The sequence below is a fragment of the Schistocerca americana genome, chromosome 9, assembly GCF_021461395.2.
Source record: "Schistocerca americana isolate TAMUIC-IGC-003095 chromosome 9, iqSchAmer2.1, whole genome shotgun sequence".
NCBI classification, from domain to species: domain Eukaryota; kingdom Metazoa; phylum Arthropoda; class Insecta; order Orthoptera; family Acrididae; genus Schistocerca; species Schistocerca americana.
The window spans coordinates 60,776,624-60,802,754 of record NC_060127.1 but is presented as its reverse complement, the minus strand read 5'-3'; the positions used below and the strand labels follow the sequence as shown (position 1 = coordinate 60,802,754).

The 26,131-nt window shown below is 38.4% G+C and overlaps 1 protein-coding gene across 1 annotated transcript in view; it reads left to right on the top strand.

Annotated features, from left to right (window-relative positions):
• The window catches only part of LOC124551367 (venom protease-like), a 143,231-nt gene extending 118,844 nt beyond the window's left edge, over positions 1-24,387 (top strand). The window contains exon 6 of the mRNA XM_047126402.1: positions 24,114-24,387. Within this exon, the coding sequence (XP_046982358.1) occupies positions 24,114-24,284 (171 nt within the window). The 3' untranslated portion in view covers positions 24,285-24,387. The remainder of the gene's footprint in view (positions 1-24,113) is intronic.
• Positions 24,388-26,131: the final 1,744 nt, after the last annotated feature.

The window sequence follows — 26,131 nt, the reverse complement described above, 5'->3', positions numbered from 1 at the left end:
CAAAAGAAGGTTAACAAGTTTCTCTTTTTTGTGTGATAAAGAGAACATAGAACAATTTTTGTCATAAGTGTAAACACTAATTGACATATTGTATTTCTTCAAAGTTACCAATATCATTATTTGAAAAGAAAAATTAAGTTTTTGTTTTTCAAAAATTACTTGTATTTCTAGACCACCATTTTCAACTCTCTTCTCATCATAATTTGATGGATATTAAGCAGATTTTATTGACTACTGGTAACATTTTGGTCGCTAATTTTAACATTAAGTATAGCCTTTCCAATTTATTTTTGGTTTATCAGTATATGAAGAACCAAATTTGAATTTTGTCTATTAACACGTATTTCAAAATTATTTACAGAATTTAATGCCCAACCTGATCATTGTCTTTGCATTTCTTCCATTTGGTTAATGATTTATTTGTTGATTGGTGAAAATAACCATTTAAATCTTTTGTTCCTAATAAAATATCATTTCTTAGACTACAATCTCTTCCTATCTTCCAAAGATACAATGGAATCTGATGTTAACCGTAATTGTTCTGCTTTCTATCAAAATATCTTTAAATTTAGTAATTACTACTTCAATTTCGTTAAGAAAATTGTGTAGTTCTACAGTATTAGCAATATTATTATTTTCATAAGCTATAATTCTATATTTGATAACCATATATTTTCTATAAATCTGATTAGTTATTTCGAAGTTGTTAAAACCGTTATTATCGAGATTTAGTAAGTTATAACATGAAACATAATCTGATAGCCTTTTTGTATATTTTCATGATACTTATGTACTAGAAATTTTGAAAATAATTATCAGAATTTCGTTGTTGTTAGTAATATTAGCATTAATAGGAATATTGAAGATATTAATCTCAATAAGATTAATTACTCTTTGTTTGTTAGGGTTAGAATATCCTTCTAAATTTCATCTTCTACAAATATTTTTAAGTTCCATTTCAGTTTTATTTTCTTATATATTATCCTTATTATTGATATTAGCATTACTATTTTTAAAAAAATTATTAATCTTTGTTCATTAAGTTAACTTTACATTTTTAAATTTATGGATTTACATTTATTTTGATGTTATCTTAACTTTTTATTCTCCAATCCATTACCCTGATTTCTCGTATTAACCTTATTACTTTCAACAAAATTAATAATTTTTTGATTTTGTTTAGAATAGTTTTTAATTCTTTTGGTTTACAAATTTTCTGAAGTACTTTCATATTTTTGTTGCAAATGCTTCACTTTATAGTCATTAATAAATAAAATAAGCTCTCCTTGGCTCAGTTTTGAAACCTTTTGAGTCTATTTGCCTTACAATGATTAAGCAAGGTTTAAGCTTGTCATTTTCGTATTGTATTTATAAGGAAAAATTTATTATATTTTTAAACACACTTTATTTAAATTTAAAAAATAAAAAATGACTTAGTCTGATAAATAATAAGCTAAGTAAATTTATCTTTTACAATTTTTATTTACTTTTTTAATTTTTTCAGTTCCTTAATATTTTTATTTCCTTATTTTTTAATTTTTGATTCATTAATTTTAACTGTTTGGTATCACTTAATTTAAACACGTTGGTATTGCAGCATTAGGGTTGAAGTTTTAAAATGATGGTTTTATAATTGAAAATTTAAAAAATATGGTTTTGATTAAAATGCAAAGAATTTGCAGGTTGAATCAAATCAGTTGGATGTATAGCAACCCTCTTTTATTATGTCAGCCCTATATGAATGTGTATTATTACTATTTAACATGCTTTTATATCAAAATGCCATATAGTTTTCACTACCTGACAGCATGATTTTACGTTATCTGCAGAAGATGATGAACATCTTGTTCTGCAAGACAAAGATAATAGCTTGACATTTAGACAGAATAGTGTTTGCCTGATTTTGATGTTTGTTTTGTCATTAAAACTACTGAGTTCAAGAGCAATGCCATAGTTTTTTGGCAAGACATTTCGGGTTCCATTTTTTGAGGCTGTATTAAAGCTGATGTCTTAGTTAGAGAAATTAAGTGCCCAGGTAAATAACGATGAACTTGCTGCACATGCACACATCCTTCTTAAAATACTGATTGCGCCAAGGTTGGATAACTGAAGTTGATAATTACTTAGATAATGGAAGTACTTAGGTAAATAATGAAAAAGTTACTATTTTAAGTCACCTCCTTCTTAAGTTACTGTTTGAATCAAGGTTAGGTAAGATAATGAGACTGCAAAACATGTTACTGCAGCACTGCCTTCCTAGAGATTTTTGTTACTGCTATTGACAATTACCATTCAACATACCAGCAAAAAACATATGCTGGTAGTAAGAATTTTGTCTATGTTGCAGTGCTAAATGCATTCCAAGCACGGGAAGATGTATAGGTGACTTGTGAACTAACTGACACTGCTTTCCGCGAGCATATGATTTAGTCAGTGCCAATTTCAGGGGGATAAAATTGTTTACTGTGGAAATTCTCATCGATAAGTGCACTCTCACCCTTGGTGGTGGTTAGTGTTTAACGTCCCGTCGACAACGAGGTCATTAGAGACGGAGCGCAAGCTTGGTTAGCGAAGGATTGGGAAGGAAATCGGCCGTGCCCTTTCAAAGGAACCATCTCGGCATTCGCCTGAAATGATTTAGGGAAATCACGGAAACCTAAATCAGGATGGCCGGAGACGGGATTGAACCGTGGTCCTCCCGAATGTGAGTGCAGTGTGCTAACCACTGCGCCACCTCGCTCGGTCACTCTCACCCTTCATTTTTGTTAAACAGTAGTATACACATGTGTTTTGCAAATGTACAGACCCAGCTTTTATGTAGTATGAGACACGAACACTTAATTGTGCTTATTGACCACCCTATGATATACTTCACTAGTTCTAATATGTGAGCAATCTGTATATTAATAAGTAAGTCAGACAACATAGATGTGAGGACCGGTAGGGCCAGAAATGTGTGATGTCAATACGCAACCTCCATCTGAACAGGCCTTGGAAGGCCCAACGGTATCCCCCGGCCGCCGTGTCATCCTCAGACTACAGGCATCACTGGGCGCAGATATGGAGGGGCATGTGGTCAGCACACCGCTCTCCTGGCCATATGTAATTTTATGAGACCTAAGCCACTACTCCTCAATCAGGTGGCACCTGAGTTTGCCTCACAAGAGCTGGCAGCACTTTGCTTGCCAACAGCACTTGGCAGAACAGATGGTCACCCATCCAACTGCTAGGCCAGCCTGACAGTGCTTAACTTCCGTGATCTGACGGTAACCGGTGTTATCACTGCGGCAAGACAGTTGACTTCAATATGCAAGCAATATGTATTCATTTTAATTTCACAGAACAATAAGGTTATGATGATTGCATTGTATGTGTTTGCTTGTCAAAATCCTACATATTTTGAGATATAATAAAATTTTAATTTGCCTCTAAGTTCACAGTTTCATATCCAAACAGAGATTCTGTAACTTTACGCGTGTTTTGTGATAAGGAAACTGTTTGTGTGTGTGTGTGTGTGTGTGTGTGTGTGTGTGTGTGTGTCTGTGTGTGTATGTGTGTGTGTGTGTTTGTGTGTGTGTGTCACTTTGTACTACATATCTCTGTTTATTCTTATAAATAATTTAAATGTGTTTGAAAGACAGTATTTTCGAGATGTCGACCTTTCTTCTCTGTCTTGTCCCACCATTGTTTTTGGCTTTCTTACATCACTATGTTCATCCATCATTGTCTTTGGTCATATTGTGTTCTATGCAAACATTTGATACTATGTTCTTTTTCCGAATTACAAAAATATGTAGTTCAAGTGATACATCGCAATAAAGATCCGTCAAAATACACCGTTCCTGTCCTACAATGCTGCTTGGTAAGTTTCTTTTTGGTTATGTTCTCTGTCATTAAATGTCGTATTTTGGAGCATTAAGATCAGATTTCTGCAAATATTTAGTAGTTTGTTATGGTAAATACATTCTGTAAACGTTTTAGAGAATTGTTGCACCATAATTCCGATCGGTAAATGTTGCAGTGATTCTCAAAAGCAATTTTTGTACATAAGCTCAAGCAGACCTAAATCATGAAAAGAAATAACTGCCAGTTATTATCATCTATTATTTCTTCCTTTTGTAGAACGTGGCACATTACCTTCTTCTCCTCTAAACTGGTGCTTACTATGCAGAGATATGACTGAAACGTTCGTAAAACTGTCAGCTGATACTAGTTCATTCTATGAACCACCAATAACATACCATCACATCGAACTGCCAAAACCCTTTACGTATTTTACACATGGAGATACACATGTAAGACTTTCCCTAAATATTGCAATTGTGCTTGTGTCTATATATATATATATATATATATATATATATATATATATATATATATATATATATCTGTGTGTGTGTGTGTGTGTGTGTGTTTGTGTGTGTGTGTGTGTGTGTCTGTGTGTGTGTGTGTGTGTGTGTGTGTGTGTGTGTGTGTGTGTGTGTGTGTGTGTGTGTGTGTGTGTTTTTGTGTGTTGCTGACGTATTTTTGCAGACTTTTAGTCACTTGTTTACCAATTGACATATGGAAAGGTTCACAGAACAAATCAGACATGGAAAACATTTAATTTGAGGGTCTTTGTGACTTACACCAAGTGTAAGTGCAAACATCAAAATTTCAACTACACACATGGGATGTTATTTCTCAGCTACATATTTTGGTAGCAATTTTGAATGTGGAAATAACATTCATGCACTTAATTTGAGTGTCCATACTCATGATTTAGGTATCCTTTTGTACGTATGTGTGTGTGTGTGTGTGTGTGTGTGTGTGTGTGTGTGTGTGTGTGTGTGTGTGGATATGATTAGATTAGATTAGATTCAGTTTTCGTTCCATAGACCCATAAAATGAGATGATTCTCGTGGGTGTGGAACATGTCAGAAAGTATAACATAAAGAAACATAAAACATTTGAATATAATACTTACTATCCTGATCATTTGTCAGGAGGTTGTCAAAGTATGTGAATACAATACAGAAAACTGGAACAGCTAATATTTACTGAATTAATATGCTGTCACAATGAAACAGTCTTATGAATAGTTAATAAATTTATCATACTCAAAATTCCTAATCTTGACTCTCGTGACCAAGTGCTGTCAAAACTGAAATCTAACAGACATTTTACTTAAGCTAAGCTAATAGTCTCTGTTAAGATATTCATCTAAAGAATAGGAGTTGCCTGTCAAAAATTCTATCAAACCCTGTTTAAACTGTGATTTATCTGAAACCATGTTTTTAGTGGTTGCTGGCAATTTATTGAATATGTGTGTTCCAGAATATTAGACCTTTTTCAGAAAAAATTAAGTAATTTTAGGTCTTTACGTAAGATTGTTCTTATTCCTAGTCTTGATGCTCTTTATTGAGCTATAGGTTGGAAATAGACAGATATTACTTGCAACAAATTTCATTAAGTAATAAATATACTGAGAAGCAGTGGTCAGAATACAAAGTTCCTTGAACAGTTTCCTACATTATGTTCTTGAATTTACACCTCAAATAATTCTTATCACACACTTTTGCACACTAAAAACTTTTGCTCAGTTTGATAAGATATTCCAGAGTATGATCACAGATGAAATAACAACGTAAATAAGCAATTTATATTTATATCTCCTATATCTGACATCATTTACACCACAAATATAGATTTGTTTAGGCGTTTAAGCAGTTCTGTGGCATGCCCTTTGCAACTGAATTTATTATTGAGGGTAATCCCAGAAATTAAGCACTGTGAACCTGTTTGATCAGAATCTCTTCACACGTTTGAAGGAAATCTCTTACAGGTTGTGAACTGCATATAGTGGGTCTTTTGAAAGTTTAGCTTTAAACCACCTATTAATGTCAGTGAAAATTTGATCAACTGCTATTTCGAAATCTTTACTTGACATGCTACTTATAGCAATGTTTGCATTATCTGCAAACAAAACAAACTTAGCATCTGGCAATGTAACAGATGGGAGGCCATTAAAGTAAATAAGAAAAAGCAATGGACCCAAGATGGAACCTTGAGGAACACCACATGTAATTAATTCCCAATCAGATGAAGACTGACTGCTTACTGCACAGGCGTTTCGCAATTAACCCTTTTTTCCTGTTGGTTAGATAAGACTCAAACCATTTCACAGCTTTCCAGGTGACACCATAATATTCTAATTTATCTAAGAGAATGTTGTGGTTCACACAGTCAAAGGCTTTTGACAGGCCACAGAAAAAGCCAGTAGCCTCTGATTTATTATCTAATAAATTAAATACATTCTCACTGTAAGTGTAAATATCTTTCTCTATATCAGAACCCTTAAGAGCCCCAAACTGGGCCTTGACAATACATTATTTGCAGTCAGCTGCTTAAGGAGAAGCTTGAACACAACCTTTACAAATATTTGTGAGAAAGCCAGCAAAAGTGAAATTGATCGATAGTTTGATCATATCGCTTTATTCCCATTTTTGTAAAGAGGCTTAACTTCAGCATATTTCAGCCAGCCTGGAAATGTTCTGCTGATAAGAAATTGATTACACATATAACTTATGATAGATCTCAACTCGCATGAGCACTGTTTGATTAACTTCGTTGGTATGTTATCATACCTACTAGAATACTCAGTTTTTAAGGATTTTATGATGGTTGCTACTTCTTTGTGAGATTTGAGTGCCATTTCAATTTTACTGAAGTTATTTTTAAAGTGTAGTCTCAGTTATTCCATTGCACTGTTCCCCAAACCTGAAAACCCCAAGCTGTCAATAACAGAAATGAAGAACCTGTTTAAGAGGTTTGCAACACTACATGCACTTTCCAGCAAAGTCTCATTTATTCTTAGAGCTATCTGTCCTCCTCCACACCTGTCCCCGTATTCACTATACACCATACAGTTTTCATTTTGTTGTCCAATGTAATTATCTTTTTCTCATAATGAAGATTCCTCAATTTCATAGTGCGAAAGTGATATGAATGTTCCAGATGGAATTTCCCAGACAGAACATAGTGACTTGACAAGCACGATAAAGACATCTACATGCAGAAAGTGTATACACTGGTGTCCAAAATGAAAGCAACAAATGGAAACAAGTAATATTAAAGTAGAAACAATGTAAAGAATGCAGAACATAAATAACTGCTACAAGCCTTACGGTAGACAAAAATGTTCGTTTTTTCCACCTTAACGGATTTGCACATACATTCCAACAACTGGTTAATGTGCTCAGTACGCGGTGTGAGCACCTCTAGCACCAATACAAGCCTGACAACGATGGGGCATGATGTGAATGATGTCGTCAAAATCATTTTGAGGCAATAACACCCATTCTTCCTGTGGAGCTGCTCGCAAGTCTTGGAGAGTGGTAGATGGATGCTTATGTGATGCAGTCTGTCTCCCTAGTGCATCTCAGACTTGCTCTACAGGTTTCAAATTGGCGGAGTGAGCAGACCATCCCCTGTGTGAAACATTTCCTGTTTCCAAGAAAACATCAGCCACCCATTCTCTATGAGGTCGATTATTATCGTCCATCAGCAGGAAGTCTGGGACCAAACACCCTCACAACAACTGCACATGAGGTCCCAAGATATCATCATGATACCTGACTGCTGTTAAAGCTTGCCAATACACCTGTACAATTTATGAAGAGCTGTTCGAATGATCCACATAATCCCTGCACACACCATTAGGGATTCTCCTCGATAACGGTCTCTTTCCACAATGCTTGGGTCCCAAAATCATGTTCTACGTTGCTTCCAGATGCGAATGCTTGGAGAATCACTCTCCAAATCAGGACTCATCTGTGAAAGGTGCATTGGCCCATCTTCGACCACCAGCAGCTATGTCGAGGACTCCATACTAAACCTTCTCTTCTGTGAAGATGTGAAGCATCAGAGATACACATACAGCAGATCTCTGACAATAAAGGCCACTTTGCTGAAGCTATCTGTCACAGCTTGTCTCTATATAACATGTTCATTGGATGCTGCAAAATCAAATGCCAGTTGCTGTGCAGTACTAAGGCGGTAGCATTGTGCCCTTACAGCCAAATAACACTCCTCTCTTTCCGATATCACACATGGGCGGCCCTGCCCTGGTCTTGGGGATACCATTTCGGTCTCTATAAATTGTTGCCACATCCGAGAAACAACACAATGATTCACACTAAACCGTCAGCTACATTAGTTTGTGACTGTCATGTTGCCATTCTTCTTTTGACCCTCCACTCAGCAGAGAGTCCTGTAGGCGTCTTCTTTGTGCTATACCACCCGGGTCCAGCGATTGTGGATATGGGACTACCCGGCACACACTACGTCATTTGACAGGTGCCCTGATGTCACGTTGGCGTGGTTGTCTGCTGACCAGAATGCCACCTTCCAGGCAGAACAAGATCGTACGGACACCTGTTAAGTTTCTGTGCTACAAGGCTGGGAAATAGCTGTTTGTTGCTTTAATTTTGGTCACCAATGTAATTTGAGTGGCGTTGTGCCTTACACACAGTATGGTACCGAGATCGAATTGTAAAAGTTCATAATAGGTGTTCAACCTGTAAGTTCATGCAGTTACACTGTGTGTGTGTGTGTGTGTGTGTGTGTGTGTGTGTGTGTGTGTAGTGATAACGCATTTTAGATGTGGAGCTACTGTCAATTATCTTTATGTATATTTTCACATAAAATAGCAGTATACAGGCCTCCATCTGCTAATTCTTAAATTTTTTATGAAACAATTAGATTCTGTGCTATCGTATCTAACAAAACGATCCTCTAAGGCAGAATTTGCAAATTGAATGAATACCTACAATCTTGTCTCCACTGTCAGTTTTCCCACAAGACCAATTGCCACTTCCAGCACTCTAATTGGCAATATCTTTGTAGATGTGAGTAAAGCTAATCTTACAGTAGAAAAAGTCATAAATGGTCCCTCTGATCACGATGGGCAAATACTCAACATTAACAGCTCTAATACACATCAGAGTAATGCTGATACTCAATGGAAAACCATTAGACATGACTGAGGAAAGTATTCAGGAGTTCAAATTATGCCTTAAGGAGACTGATTGGAGGTATGTTTATCTTGGAGGTGATGCTAATACAAAATATAATTTATTTACTGATAAAGTATCAGGTATATTTGAAAGTGTCTTCCCAAAAAAGATCTGTAGACTACAGGACAGGCAATCAGGCAAAACGGCATGGCTCACCAAGGGCATAAAAATATCATGCCAGAGGAAAATGGAACAGTATACATTGAGTATACATTATCCAGAAAATTTAATAAAACTCTCCAGCTTAACTATTATAGCACATACTGCAAAATTTTAACAAAAGTAATTAGTAAATCAAAGAGTATGTGCATAACTTTTGAAATTAGCTGTTAAAATAATAAAAGCAGAACAATTTGTAATATAATAAAGAGGGAAATAGAAACTTCACTATCTGCCAATGTAAAAACTACTGTTCTAAAAGTTTATGATTCAAAAACAGTTGATAGTAAATGGATAGCAGACACATTTAACAAATACTTTTTAACTGTCGTTTCTCAGATAGGGTGCAGTGGTGAACTAGCTGAAGCTGCAGACAATCTGAAACTTAACCTTCCTGAAATTTCTGATGATATAAATGTATCACCCATAACTGTCAATGAAAACAAAAAATAAAAGTAAAATATGTTCAGGTGTAGATAACATCTCTAGCAAGCTGTTAAAGCCTGTAGTAACGAAGTGAGTGTGGTATTTCCTCACATTTGCAACACATCTCTTTGTGTAGGAGTTGTTCCATAGAGGATGAAATATGCCATTCTGAGACCTCTTTACAAATCCAGCGATGCTACAGATGCCACTAATTGTTCTCCAATCTCTCTGTTAACAACATTTTCAAAAGTTATTGAAAAAGCAGCGTATGGCAGGATTGTGGCCCACCTAGATAAATATAATATAATTAAACATAGACAGTTAGGTTTTCAGAAATTGGTTTCAACAGAGCAAACCATATACTAATTCAGAAATGATATCTTGGAGTCTATTAACAGTAAGAAGTCACTAGTTGGTGCCTTCTGTGACCTTTTCAAGGCTTTTTATTCTGTAAACCACAAGATACTCTTAGTGAAGGCCTATCATTATGGAATCAAAGGGCCTATAGGTGGTTAAAATCATATCTCAAAGACAGGAAACAAAAGGTGGTCCTACATGGCTACAACAATGGTGACCTTAATACAGTGGCTTCTGAATGGGGCAAAATACAGCATGTGGCTCACAGAGATCTGTCCTTGGGCCCTTGCTGTTTTTAATATGTGTTAATGATCCACCCCTGTCCATTTGTAAAACATGAGAATTCACAATGTTTGCTGATGATACAAGCATTGTGGTAGATAGTATGCCCACGAGTGATATAGAGCCTGATGTTGATGTACTGGGAGAAGTTACAGCTTGGTTTACAGTTAATTCTCTTTCATTTAATATTAAAAAAACTAATTTTATTCGGTTCTACACTAGAAATAAAAATCTAGAAAACACAGTCATCGCACATGACAAGCAGGTACTAGAACAGCTGCACTCCTGTAAATTCCTAGGGTTTTATATTGACACTAGGCTCGACTGGGAACATCATGTGTCCCTGACTCTAAAAAGGCTGTCATCAGCAACCTTTGCTTTAAGAATCATCGCTCATCTTGGCGACATCACCATTTTAAAATCAGCTTATTTCAGGTACTTTCAATCATTAATGAGTTATGGCATAATCTTCTGAGGTATTTCACCATTCTCAAAAAAAATCCTAACAACTCAGAAGAGAGCAGTCAGAATTATGTGTGGGTTTCTCCATGAACCTCATGTAGAAAACTTCACAGCGTTAGGAATACTGACAACAATAAGTCAGTACATATACTCTCAGATGAATTTTGTCATTAAAACCGATCCTCAGTATGAAACAAATTGTTCACACCACAATTATAACAATAGAGATAAAGATAATCTGCATTTTGAACTAAAAAATTTGTCACTTGTACAGAAGGGAGTAAAGTATACTGCTATTAAGACTTTTGATGCACTGCCTAATTATATTAAAGGTACAGAAGAACATGAAATTCTTTTCAAATGTACGTTAAAGTAATACCTGCTTCACAATCTACTTTACTCCTTGGATGGATTCTTTTCCAGAAATAAGTGAAAGGTCCCATATACACTTTTATGCACTTCCAGAATAAAAAGATATACCTTGTTTTCTGTTATTAGATGAAAGCTATAATACTATGTTAATGTTAGACAGTGAATTACAATACCAGATAAATGTTAGCTACCAAATGAGAAAAACTGATACTTACTACTTGCATTACTGTACTATGTTGTTATTGTTCTGTAGTATTAATTGTATTTGTATAATTGTATTGACACATTCCAAATCCAAGTGAATCACTCACATGTACAGATCCATGGTATATGCATCCCAAACAAAAAAAGTAAGAGGTTTCGGCACTTACTGGGACCACAGTGATGTTTTAATTTGTACACCATTACTGAAGAATGTTCAAGCATTATCGACGTATCAAGTGTCTTGACGCTGAATTCAAGCTGTATGCCTGGACACTTAATGCACAAATGCCAACAGTCACCCTCCAATTACTGAGATAGTGTCAATCGAGGGCGGTACTGGATCGATCAATGGGAGAGCTTCTTGCACTACAAAGAGACGTTTATGAATGGCGGGGCATGCGAAAACTTCCTTGCTCTTCGCATTTTTAGACTTTCTTAGTACATATAATCGCGTGGAATATTGCTATCTAAGACAGCGCCTACTGACTTGCTGTTTTGAGCCCATCACCGTTCAAACCATAATGGAATGGGTGTTGCACAATAAAACTACAATCAGGGTCAATCATTCTTGCATGCCTCACATAACTTACCACTAGGATCTGAGACAATGATGCCTTATGTTAGTGACATTATATGCATCAACTATCGAATCACTTCCGCAGTGTCTACATTCTAACCTCGAGGACTTCACATTATCCCGCCAAAAATATGGAGTTCGGGCATATGCAGATGGCGTCAGAGTGCTATTGTAATAGATCTTCGCCTCAGATAATAATTTGTACAGAAATATGAGGAGGACAGCAGTGTCATCCTCAGTTGGCAATAATTAGCCCTGCTTCAGGTGGGCCGTGAAGTATCCATGCACCAAATGTACTGGTTATCAAATGTCTTGTCCCATAAGCAACATCTGAGCCAACGTCAAGGGTATGTTACCCAAGAACAGGATGAACAAAATTCAATACTTTATTAGAAGTACCGACTGCAGTATTTTGATGGATAGAAAATTTCCCATTTCATTAACACATATGATTTAACTAAGCTTGAGCCGTGCACGACTCGTGTTTATGCCATTTATTGTTTGTCATGTTCAATTACGGTACTGCTTATTCCTTTTATTGTTGGAATATTCCTGCGAGCAACAAAGTGGTTTTCAAGTTGGAAAATTCTAGCCACCTTCCAGTGAAGTTTCACTGTATTTGGTTGTTTGAACTGAGGTGCCTTCTGGCCGTTAACGTTCCGTTTACCTGCCCTGGCCATTGACGTAAATTTCTGGCAGTGTAGTTTCCTCATCGTGTTGTTGCTGTCCAGCACGGTGTGTAATTTGACAGCTCCATCTATGACTGATTGTTGGCTCCAATATCTTCGTTGTTCTGTTGAACTCCCTGTTGTGCCCTGGTTGGGTGAAGTGGGAGTTGTCTTGTCAGTGGGCACATTGGCTGTCGGTTGGTTGGGTTGTCATCGGATCGTGAATGGTTGGCCCGACTGCCTGTCTCACCTAAGCGAGCTTTATAGTGTTTGAATTCCAGGCCAGCAGTCGAACATCTGAACGCCCTTGGGTGTACTGCCTTTTCTTTTATTTGTTCTTTTTGTTTGTACTTATATGGCTTCTAGCAGATTTTTTTTAAATTAAGGTTGTTTTGCTCTTAAGGTGTAAGATTCTATAGGCCTTCAGCCTAATTTAAAGATCTGTTCCATGTAAGGCCTTTGGCATTTTAAAGGCTTTAATGTTGTTGAATTTTAAGTGTTGGGCCTTCAGCCCACTTTGACTTTCAGTTGTTTTGCTCTTAAGTTCTTCAGCCTAAATTAAAGAACTGTTTCATGTAAGGCCTTTGGTATTTAAAAAAATTATATTATGGAATTTTAAGTGTTAGGGCTTCAGCGGATTTTAATTTAACTTGTTCGCTCTTGAAGTGTCTGATTCTTTGGGCCTTCAGACTAACTAAGAAACTGTTTTAAGATAAGGCTTTGCCTTTTCAATTTCTGTTTTACTTGCGTTTTGCCTAATTAAGAACTTGGCCTTGTTTTTAATAAAAAAAAAATTTCACGTTGTTTAGCTTTAAGTCTTGGGCTTTCAGCCGATTTTGAACTCAAATTGTTTGCTCTGAAAATCTCAGCTTATTTGGGCCTTCCGCCTAAATAAAGATATGGCTTGCCTTTTAAATTTCTGATAATGCTTGCGTTTTAAGATATTGGCCTTCAGCCATTTTTCAATTAAAGTGCCTTTCAAATCTCTGATTATGCTTGCGTTTTATTTATTGGCCTTCAGCCGTTTTTAAAGTAAAGTGGCTTTCAGCTGGTAATTAAATCCCAAAGATTAAAGCAGTGTGTCTAAAAAAAATGGGCTCTTGTAATGTTTGATTAAATAATAAATTTGTATGTTCGAGTGAAACTGACAGCCCCTTATTTTGGCCCCTTTCCATAATTTATACTCCTGTCCTGTCCTGCAGGTTTAGCAGGGCGTTTCAAAGCTCTAACTCGTCACACCACTTAAACCAAGCCCGGCCAGCACAGCAAAACGGATTCTGGTAGCCGCTGTTTGGGTAGTCTGGTCGTCTAATATTTTGTAGTTACCCTCTCTGACAGCCACATCCATATAATAAGGCGGTTTGAGTTTATGTAGTTTTCTATTTCAGTTCAATATTATTTACACTTTATCCATTCTTAGTTTCTTATTAGTTACTAGAAATTCTCTAACCTTGTTCAAAGTTTTGACATACTATCACCAACATTCGTGAATGGAGTAGAACCCCCGCCACGTTATGTACAGTCGATTTTCGTTATGGCAAGTTACGTGAAGGAGGAATCCCTCCTCCATTCCGGAGGAATTCGTAGCGTCTTTCTGTAAGTTTTGTCACAAGAGATACACATAACAGGGGCTTTAGTCATCAATAACACAGCTCTACAAAATAAAATTTTTTTTCGTTGCCAGGGAAGTTTGAACGAAAATGGGATATTTTTATGATACTCATTCCGAGTATATTTGTACTTTTTCCAAATTGGCTCTGGTTTTTGAGATATAAGTTATCTGTGGAAATGAGAGTTTCATGTGGATAATATCGACTGCAAGGTCCATATATGGTGTAATATATTTGCTACCTGTTTTTTAATTAGTGATATTGTACTATCTTTATTAAACAATTGTGCTCAGGGAGTGCATCTGTGTGGTTGAGGATTACATCATGCAAACATCACACTGTCAGCATGTGTTCAGTCCTGTTGTGCGGTGCGTGTGTTGAAGATACTGAGGGTTGTGCAGATTTGAATTCGGCGGTACTCGACATTCATTTGTTGGCTGAGGTAATCCCCACAACAGCCGATAGATAGCGTTCAGTGTAAACAAGAAAAATGGCGATGGTCGAAAGTCACACACATGTGCAGTGCAGCTTCAAGGAGATAGAACCTTTTCATCGTAACGTAGCAAATAAGAGGTGAGTATTCATTTCACACAAAACAATTAATGATGTTTGTTGGATGTGATTGACATGCAAATACGAGAAAGTTCTGCATAATATGTAGTATTTGTGCAATTTTGTTTTAGGAAAACATGAGTTCTTCACGCCATCTTTGCGTGAACCATCCAGATGAGTTCTGCTACATTTGTGGTGAATACGTTCTTCAAAAGAACAGGAAGAATATCACTCCTTTTGTGAAGGAAGCGTATCTGACATATTTCGGAATTAAACTTGGAGATCAAGACAATGCGTGTGCACCCCATAAAGTTTGTAAATGCTGTGTGGAGTGCTTACGGCAGTGGACAAAACGAAAAAGGAAAAGCTTAAACTTCGGAGTGCCTATGGTATGGCGAGAGCAGAAGAACCATACAGATGATTGCTATTTTTGCATTGTTAATGTGAAAGGTTTTAATAGGTTCAAAAAACGAAAGTGGGAATATCCCGATTTGGAGTCAGCAAGAAGACCGGTGGTGCACAGCAACGATGTTCCTGTACCAACCTTCACAACATTACCCACGCTAACATCATCAGATGACGATGTGCACGGCGAGGAATGTACAAGTAGTGGTTCGGAATACGAAGGACGTGAGACACAACCCCAGCAGTTCGACCTGAAGGAGCTCAGTGACTTGATACGAGAACTCAATCTTTCAAAGCAAGCATCAGAACTCTTAGCATCCAGGTTTAAGGAAAAGAACTGTCTTCATCCAAGTGTTAAAATAACAGCTTACCGGACGAGAGAAGAAAACCTTCTTCCATACTTCAACCAAGAAGAGGTTATAGTGTATTGCAGCAATATACCTGGACTTTTACTTGAATTGGGGCTGCCGGAATATAGACCAGAGGACTGGCGTCTCTTCATAGACAGTTCCACTAGAAGTTTAAAATGTGTTCTCCTACACAATGGCAATCGTTACGCATCTATTCCAATTGCCCACTCAACAAAACTTTGTGAAGCATATGCTAACATCAAGATGTTTCTGCAGAAAATTCAGTATACGCAGCACCAGTGGTTGATTAGTGTTGATTTGAAAATGGTGAACTTCTTGCTTGGACAACAAAGTGGATACACAAAGCACCCATGTTTTATCTGCATGTGGGATAGTAGGGCAAAGCACGAACATTGGAAGCAGAAAACATGGCCTTGAAAGTTCTTTGATAGAGAACGGAAGAGATGAAAATCTGAGGGTGCAACATCACGTGAATAAGGCGGATACGCAATTATTTCCAAACAGAACTCCTGTAAAGTGTTTTTTGTCACTTTAGTAGAATGCGAGCGGGCGTTATCGTGGGTTAGCATCACTTCAACCAGCCCTCCTGACCGTTGTTCTTACATTGCATCTGCCAAACTTCTCACAATACATGTCATCACTGATAGTTATAACCCGGGGAAGCAATTCGTATTCCACCATACCGTCTCTATTCCACCACATGCATGACATTCGCTTTCGTCGATTCCTTACTTTCCCGTCACCAGTCAAGTTACAGGCTGGCAATGGTCGGTGTTGTTCACCAACCAGTTGATGATGAGCAATTACAGATGAACATATAGCCAACCACTGATTTTCGTGATTTCAGTTTAGAGCATGTGGTACCTACAAACCCGATTTTTCAACGTTTTCATTACATGCAAATGTCGTACGATGGTGGAATGATCACAGTTGATCTCATTTGCCAGTCCTCGAGTACAATGACGTGGATCACTACGGATCAATGCATTTAAACGATTTTCATCAAACCCCAAAGATGTTCCTGAACGCTAAGAGTCACTAATGTCAAAACGATCCTCCTTACAACCAGAAAAATATTTTCTTCTTGTGCTCTGTCCAATGGCATTATCCTCATACATGACACAAATGTTTCTGGCTGCCTCCTCTGCTGTCACACATTTATGGAACTCTGACAAGAATATGTCGGTAACGCTCCAATTTCTCCACGTGGCGCTTTATTTTCTAGCGCCCACAGCTCCATCCACCATCTCCAGATGTCAAAATGACAATATGTTAACTCAAACAGTAACAGTGAACTACAAATAAAAATGACAATCGAGGAATAAACCCATAACAACTGGAATACTAACTTACAAAACAAAAACGCTACAAACTCATGCAACTTAATATATATCAACAACCATTACAACATCCACCAGTACATTCATTTTACAAGAGTTACACAGTGACAGACTGGAGCAGAGTCTGAAGAAATGCTCATCAAAAATTCCTATTGTCAAATGTCAAACACATTTGGATGGATGTAATCTATGGGAAAGTTGGAACTGGAGTGAATTCACGCAACATCAATCTAACACCAAACCCTCTGTGCAAAAGAGTCAGTTACAGGACACGCCAGCACACAGATTCATTTGTTCAGATCAACATGCAATTTGACCATGGTCAAGCAAGGAATCTCCTTTAAATACAAGAATGAGTCCTTCTATCATTGACTTGAAATCATATTCGCAGCAGACTGGCTCATGGTCCCAGGAACAAGATACCAGTCATATACTTGGTACGTGGCCGATTTCACTCGCTACTCTAAAACCAGAGCTACTCTGAACGTACTGGACTTTCAGTTACTCCTACAACAGCAATACTGCATCATGCGACAAAGGTAAGCTAGAAAATCTGTAGAGTAGTTCCAAAAGTGTTTAATCTTTTCTCTCAGATTTCATTCATCAAGCACAGAAGTTGGAATTCAGTGAGGCTCGACGGCGATCTTGGAGTGATTATGGATTTTACTGGACCATATAGAATATCATAATCCTGAATAGGGCATTTTTTCTTTTCTAAATTTGAAACACGAAGAAATTTAAAATTAAATAGCACTTTGAAGAACATAGCGTACAGGCAGTTTAGTTTTGTAATTTCTTGCGTGTTTGAATACCTTTTAGTTTAAAGTCGTTAATTTCGTGCACGTTTATTTATCAGGTACAGTTCCGCATTTGTTAACTGTCTAGTATATATCTTTCGCCGTCTTTAGTATGGATAAGGACTGTGAGTGCTATATACAGATGCGAGCTGAGTTGCTGACCCTTCACTCACAGCTCCAGGCTGTGCTGGTTTCCGTCCAGAGGTTGCATCTGCTGCCAATGTGCATAACTGTGAGGGTTCGGATGTGGAGATCCGAGGGATGTCGAGTACACCCCTGCTGTGGCCTCCCCAGTTACTGCCTGCGCTGAGGCTGACCCCTCACCTTTTGTAGAGTGAGAGATCTTTAGACCGTTCCATGATCGGGCAGGCAATCAGAAGGCCACCCCCGTTCGTCTTGAGGTGCCGTCTGTGGCTAATGATTTCCCAGAGACAGATCCAGATGCTGCCCCTGTTCCAGAGGAAGCCTCTCGGCCCACAAGGTCTGGACTTTCACAGAGTGTGGGTTTGCTAGTAGGTGGGAGCTCCAACATTAGGTGCATAATGGGGCTCTTAGGGACATGGACTCCTAGGAGGGAAGGAGACCAATGTGCACTCCATGCACGTACAAGGTGAAGTCATTCCAGTTCTGTAAAAGGTCCTTCCGGACGCCATAAAGAGCACAGGGTGCAGCCAGCTGTGGGTGGTGGCTCATGTCGGTACCAAAGATGTGTGTCGCTTCAGCTGGCTGAAGTAGTAAGGACTGCCAGTCCTGCTTGCGAAGTGAAGTCTGAGCTCACAATCTGCAGCATGGTCTACAGGACCAGCTGTGGTCCTTGGGTACAGAGCCGAGTGGAGGCTCTGAATCAGAGGCTCAGGCAGTTCTGCGACCGTGTAGTCTGCAGATTCCTCGACTTGCGCCCAGGGTGCTGGGTTTTTGGGTTCCACTTAATAGATCAAGGTCTTGGGAAACTACAGAAAGAGTATCAGTCTAAAAGGGTGCTTGACAAACACAGGAAGCTACACTCATGCTCATAAACTAAGGATAATGCTGATACATGGTGAAACAACGGTCTAGTGGGCGGTTTACGGGTTTAAATCACCTCGGGGTATGACCATGCGGTGCATTTGACTTGCAGTCGTCGCACGGTGGCGCTGGCAGCTGTCCACAAACGCAGAGGTGTGTTGGTGCATGTCAGAATACGGTGCAGTGAGTAAGTGTGCAGACGTTTTCAGACGTGTTAATGGTGACTGTGTGTTGAAAATGGATCAGAGAACACATATTGATGACGTTATGAGGGTAGAATACTAGGGCGACTGGAGACTGGCCAAACACAGCAGGTTGTAGCACGGGCCCTCCGTGTGCCACAAAGTATGACCTCAAGATTATGGCAACGATTCCAGCAGACAGGAAACGCGTTCAGGCGCTACAGTACGGGACGTCCACAGTGTACAACACCACAAGAAGACCGATATCTCACCATCAGTGCCAGCAGACGGCCACGCAGTACTGCAGGTGGCGTTGCTGGGGACCCTACTGCAGCCACTGGAACTGTTGTCTCCAGACACACAGTCTACAGACGACTGAACAGACATTGTTTATTCGCCCAGAGACTGTGGTCCCAGGTTATGTTCACAGACGAGTCTAGGTATAGTCTGAACAGTGATTCTCTCAAGTTTTCATCTGGCGTGAACCAGGAACAAGATACCAACCCCTTAATGTCCTTGAAAGGAATCTGTATGGAGGTCGTGGGGTGGGATTACGATTGGTGCACGTATACCCCTGCATGTCTTTGACAGAAGAACTGTAACAGGTCAGGTGTATCGGGACGTCATTTTGCACCAGTATGTCCGTCTTTTCAGGGGTGCTGTGGGTCCCAACTTCCTCCTGGTGGATGATAAGGCACGACCGCACTGAGCTGCCATCGTGGAGGAGTACCTTGAAACAGATGATATCAGGCAAATGTAGTGGCATACCTGTTCTCCAGATCTAAACCCCATCGAATACGTCTCGGATGCTCTCGGTTGACGTGTCGCTACACGTCTTCACACCCGTGGGACACTTCAGGAGTTCCGAGAGGCACTGGTGCAAGAATGGGAGGCTCTACCCCAGCAGCTGCTCGACCACCTGATCCAGAGTATGCCAACCCGTTGTGCGGCCTGTGTACGTGTGCATGGTGATCATATCCCATATTGATGTCGGGGTACATGCGCAGGAAGCAGTGACATTTTGTAGCACATGTGTTTCGGGACGGTTTTCTCAACTTATCACCAACACCGTGGACTTACAGGTCTGTACGTGTGTTGTCCCTATGTGCCTATGACATTAGCGCCAGTTTTGTGTAGTACCACGTTGTGTGGCAGCACACTCTGCAGTTATCCTTAATTTATGAGCATGAGTGTAGATATAGCAAAATATTATAGTGTAGTTGTAAATCGTCGTAGCTATGTTGGGAAAGAACCTGAGCTCCAGGCACTAATAAAAATCACTGAAGCTCAAATCTTTTATAGGTACAGAAAGCTGGCTAAAACCGGAAATAAGATCAGCCAAAATTTTTTCAAAGGGCCTAATCGTTTTCAGAAAGGGCAGATTAAATACAATCGGTAGTTGAGTAGTTTCCCATGCTGTGAAATTCGACTAGGTTCCTGTGAGTTAATATGGGTACAGATTATACTGGACAACCGGAACAAAATAGTAATTGGTTCGCTTTACCGACCCCTGATTCAGATGATGCAGTTTCTGGACAGTTGAAAGAAAACTTGAGTCTCATGTCAAGTAGATACCCTACTCAAACAATTTTAGTTGGTGGTGACTTCAATTTGTCCTCGATATGTTGGGAAAAATACGTTTAAAGCGAGCAGTAGGTATTAAACGTAGTTCGAAATCGTACTTAATGCTTTTTCAGAAAATTATTTCGAACAATTCGTTCAAAAGCCCAATCGAAATGTAAATGGTTGCGATGACGAACTTAACCTATTAGGAACAAATAATCCTGGGCAAATAGAGAGCATTATGATGGATACAGAGATTGGTGACCGCAAGGCAGTTGTAGCGAGACTGAATATCATAACATATAAACCCACCAAAAACAAAAGCAAAGTACATCTATTTAAAAAAGCAGATAAAAATAAGCTAGACGCCTATCTAAGAGACAATCTCCACTCCTTCCGATTTGACTGTGTAAGCGTAGGCCCCATGTGGCTTGAATTCAAAGGAACTTTATCGATGGCAGTTGAGAGACACATACTACGTAAATTAATAAGCGATGGTACTGATCCCCACTGGTACACTAAACGGGTCAGAACACACATGCAGAAGCAAACAAAAAAGAGTGCCAAATTTAAAGGAACGCAAAATCCACAAGATTGGCGAAATGTTACAGAAACTCGAAATTTAGTGCGAACTTCAATGCGATATGCTATTAATAGTATCCACAATGAAACTCTGTCTTGAAATTAGGCAGAAAATCCAAAGACATTCTGGTCCTATGAAAAGTATACCAGTGGCGAGGCACAATCAATACCTTCACTGTGCGATAACAATGGTTATGTCGCTCATGACAGTGCCAATAAAGCAGAGCTCACTTCGTTAAAGTGTATGGTACAGTGCTCTTCAACTTAGTTCACTGAGGTATGTCTAAGGAAATGAAAAGTGGGGGGGGGGGAGGGCTGACAAATGAATCTTCCTTGTAGGTCTTGCTTGTATTAAATTAATAATTGTTGGTGTACGGGTGGGTATATTCATAGACTGAATTCAAAGAGAAATGTATTAAATCATTATAATCGACAGTGTTGACTGTATGTAGAACAATACAGGATATGAAATTACAAACCTAATTATCTCACAAACTGGAGGTGAGTGCATGGTGGAATCTAAATACGTGCAAATTAGTTCCCTTGTGATATTCGAAAGGGAAACGATACTCCCATGGGTTTATGGAAGAAACTCTGGTAATCTACTCACATTGTATTCAAGTGAATAAGATATTCAGTGTCACACTGGTGATGGTGATTGTGTTGATGAAGGGGTCAAGCACACTTGAGGACTAAACAGCAAATCTGCAGAGTCTCAACACACGGTACTCTATCGATCTAAGTGCCTAGTTATGTGATGCATACAATGCCCCTGTTTCCACATCAGTATTACAAACTCACCTCATTGCAGTGTGGACTTACGCTCAATATGAGAGTCTGGATGGTGAGCTTGCAGTTGCTGAAGGACTGCAGAAGGTCATAGTGCATTCGTCAAATAACAAATGGAACCATTTGTGTATATTTATAATTTTTAAAATTTATGTAAGAACCTTCCTCTAGTCATTTAACTTTCAGTGGTTTGTTACCTAAATGCTTTGGTATGTGAATAACTAATATTTCCTTGCTGACAAATTAATAATGGAATAAACACAGATCTGAAATAAATTTTGCTTCTGTGTGTTGCAATAGCTGAGATGAAACAAGACAAGATAACTCTTTTATCTGGCAACAGTGTGAGAACCCATATTCTTAAAAATATAGCAAATTTGCCTGTTTTTCTCTCTTGCATTTCGTTATTTTTAGTAGACACATGAATACCTGGTAACCTTCATCAAATGAGTAAACATTAATAGACACATTGCTTCTCAGTCTAGGAAATATTATGATACATAAGAGAAAATTCTAAATTTTCAACTTTTTTATTAGTATCAAGATGAACATTTTTATGTTTGTTACCTCTATCCACATATTTATTTACAGGAATCAAAGAGAGCCCAAAGAAAGCATATCTGATCATTATATTTCACAAGATATAAGCTTTCATTTTTTATTATTTCTGGTAGTTCAATGAATGATGATCCTCTCAGTGGAACATATCTATTAATTTTTAGTTGCAAGTCAATAACCCCAGCCAGAACAATGAGCTTGCAAAGCAGACAATTAGACATAATCTCTCTTCTTCCTCTTTCATTTGTGATCCTATATTACTCTGTCGAGAACCTAACTTCCATAATATTTTCAATTGTCTGCATTTGATAATGACAAAAACTTTGAAATTTACTTTTAACTGTGATATATTCATAGCTGGTCTTTCATAAGTTTCATACACCAATGCACTCAAGAAGTCTGGGTCATTCAAGTTCAGGTTCACCTCCATATTTATCGTTTGTAATATGTCAGCAAATGCTTTATTGACTAGATCATCATTAACTGCTTTTCAGCTCTTTTGTTCTCTGAATATATTGGTAGCAATTGGAAAGATTTTTTTCTATGGTTTATCCTTACCAGTTTCGAAAATTTCACCATCACTTTCAATTTTAGAATAAGGTAATTGTTTCCAAAGACTTCTACCAATACTTTCTTGAATACTATGAATAACAGTAATTAGATCAACTTTTCTTAATCTTCTACATCCAGTCAAATATTTTCTTCTACATTAATCACAAAGTTGGACAATCATGAGTTGCTCCATTTATTTGAAAACAGTTTTAACAATAAGTTAAATTTCGTTGGGCTCAACCTGATTGACAGGTTTCCTATTTTTAATATGTTCTTGAGTATAGTTTTACATCCACCTTATCTTTAGAATATAAATCTATGTAAAACATGATGTTAATTTAGAGAGATCTGCTACAGTTGTACTAATTATATATTTAAACCTTGACATGATTCATAAGTTTAAGATCCCATCTTCAAGTGTATGAAACTGTAACAGGAAAAGGAGAGGAGGGAGGAAATGCAATGCAACATATCTGTAAAAGACAAAAGAGCAGATTGCAGTGATTGAACTGACCACGAGTTACATGTTACCAAATACAATAAGTAAATCACCTTAATTTGGCAGTCTACTCTTTTGATTTTTACACTATTTTGTATTATATTTCTTCCCTCCTCTCTTTTGTATGTTGCAGTTTCATACACCTGAAGATAGGCTTTTGAAATCCGGAAACTGGTTGTGATCTGTATAAGTAATTAATACGTATTCTTATTGACACATCTGTGATATAAATGCTTTATAATCATATCTGCCTTCCCATAGAAGATTGTGCATTGGATCAGTTTTCTTTGGGTATTTTCAAAATTCCGTATGCATGTACCTCAAAGAGAGGTTCCTATGTGCAAAGCAGAATGTATGGGCATTTTGGTCAGCCTGTCCACGTGCTGGTGGCACCTTGCTGCTAAGAAATGACAACCATTGAGCCTCATCTAGTTCTGACCCACAGATCTCTAGCTGTGGAACCTGGAAGCACAAAATATCAATCTCTGTAAGAAGGAAGAGTTGACTGTCGGCAACCAGTTGTTATCCTATTACATTATTCGCCTACCTGTTTCTGGTATTGGCGTTTTTGTTCGTCCATCAGCATACCTTTCGCATCAGTAAACACAGAGTATTTGAGGAGTTCTTCAATGCTCCTGGTGTAAGCTTTATATAGGTCAACGAGTAATATCGTTCGTAAGCATTCTTTGTGTTTCCAGCATAAGTATACTAGACGTCTGTAAGAAAATAATTGTCTGCACTGCAGGGTGACCGCGGCGGTGCCCTTGTTCTCAAGACTGAGGAAGGCTACACACAGATCGGTGTGGCCAGCTATTTCGGCGGGGACTGCCACTCAGAGGGCACACCTGCTGGGTACTCAAGAGTGACCTCCTACCTCAACTGGATCGCCGTAACCGGCGAGATCACTCTTCCGTGAGAAGACGGTATCACCTGCGACAGGTTTCCGTTCTGGTTCCATCTCAGTGCTCAGTTAATTTCAAATGGATTTCTTTCTAACGTACTTCTGACTCTGTTTTATCGCTGGTATGATGGACCTTGGTGAAAATAAAAATATATTAGGAGAGAATGTTTAATAATTGCCCAAAAATTCGCCTCAGACCTCTACCTCTTCAGTCCTTATTTCACATACATGTTACATCCACGGATACTAGAATACATGGTAGGGGTCACACGCAGGCAGGATGTGAGGTGTGATATCACCATGAACCGTCCCACCATGACGCACTGCACTGAAGCTTATAGGCACACGACGCACACATATTTAACTCAAAAGCAGGTATGCACGTAATCGATATTGTCCTGGTAGTAGTGTGTTGTTGTCACGGTTATTAAGTTTTATATTTGTTAGATAATTTTTTCTATGGTTAGTGAGACGCTAGTGTAAACCCTCTCAACTACGTCTTTTTCAAATTTTGTTAATAACTTTGAGTTTTCAAAACGCTAAGGCTTAAGTGAATAAAACGCAGTGTGAACGCTAGTTTGCAAGAGTCTTTTTTTTTAAATAGGACTTCACTAGGAAGAGGGTATTTTAATACGTCTCTGGCAAAAACACTTTACAAGATAGCCAACATAAAGTCGCAGCCTTTGCAATATCTTCAGATTACCAGTTAGTAAAACATCCTTTCGTAACCACTTGTTGTTGGCAGTTGCAGATCCTAAAGATGAATATCACTAATATATCTCAGAGTAAGACGTAATTTTATTTTTAGCTACAAGATTCAATTATCTCCTAACGATGGCCTAAAAAGTTGAAAACTTATTCATGGTTTAGAAAAACAATAGTTGAAGAACATGAAGAAAGTTTTACCGTGTTGATATTAGTACCGCTATCTAGTAAGCAGCCTTGGAGAATCTGGGTGGGTAAGACAGTATACCGTCCAGCCAATATATATTTGCTTCAGTGATTAGCATAGGATTCGTTGTAATATTAGTTTTCGGTATTTCTTATCGCATACATATGCTACTTCCCCACTTATTAGTTGCATTTAAATAGCTACAAATGATACTGACTAAAATACTAATGGTATATTGGCAACATTATTCTGAGCACATGCATTTCTAGATCGCGATTATCTTATAGGTTGAGTGTAGGCAATGAAAGCCAATGTACGTTTGAGAGAGCTCTGATGGACGAAAATCCAAACTTGCGCGAAGACAAACTAATGTTTTGCCTCTACCGGAATAGATATTAACTTAGAGGGGTCGCTGTTAACTAAGTGAAGCAGACAGAAACAAGTTTACATGACAATAGGGTTACGGAGCACGTCCAGCAGAATAAATTTGAAGTTACGAACATTCACAGCTTCCTTATGACACTGCTTTCTTTCAGACGGCAAAGATTTTGTACTCTAACGAATGACAGAAATTTCAAAATCCTTACACGAGAGCGCTGAAAAGCAGTGAGTCCGAATTTTTTATTCTGTTCTCAATATCGGTTGAGGTATTATCATGCACATTACTTGGTCGACTTTCCCGCAACCCTCTTCCACTATATGAGAGAGCTATGAATTGGTTGTGTGTAACGTGACTATGTCGGTATGAGGGAAACAGCTTGCTGTGATCGAGTCAAAACACGAATTCGAAGCGTTTGTCCACATACGGAACACCTTCGCCTTTACCACAACAATGCCTGCCAGACCACACATGACCACTGTGACGTCTGCAACAATCCGACGACTTCGTTTCACAGTATCCTCCATACAGTCACGACTTCGTCCTGTCCGATTTTCGCCTGTTTTCAAAATTTAAAGATTACCTTGCAGG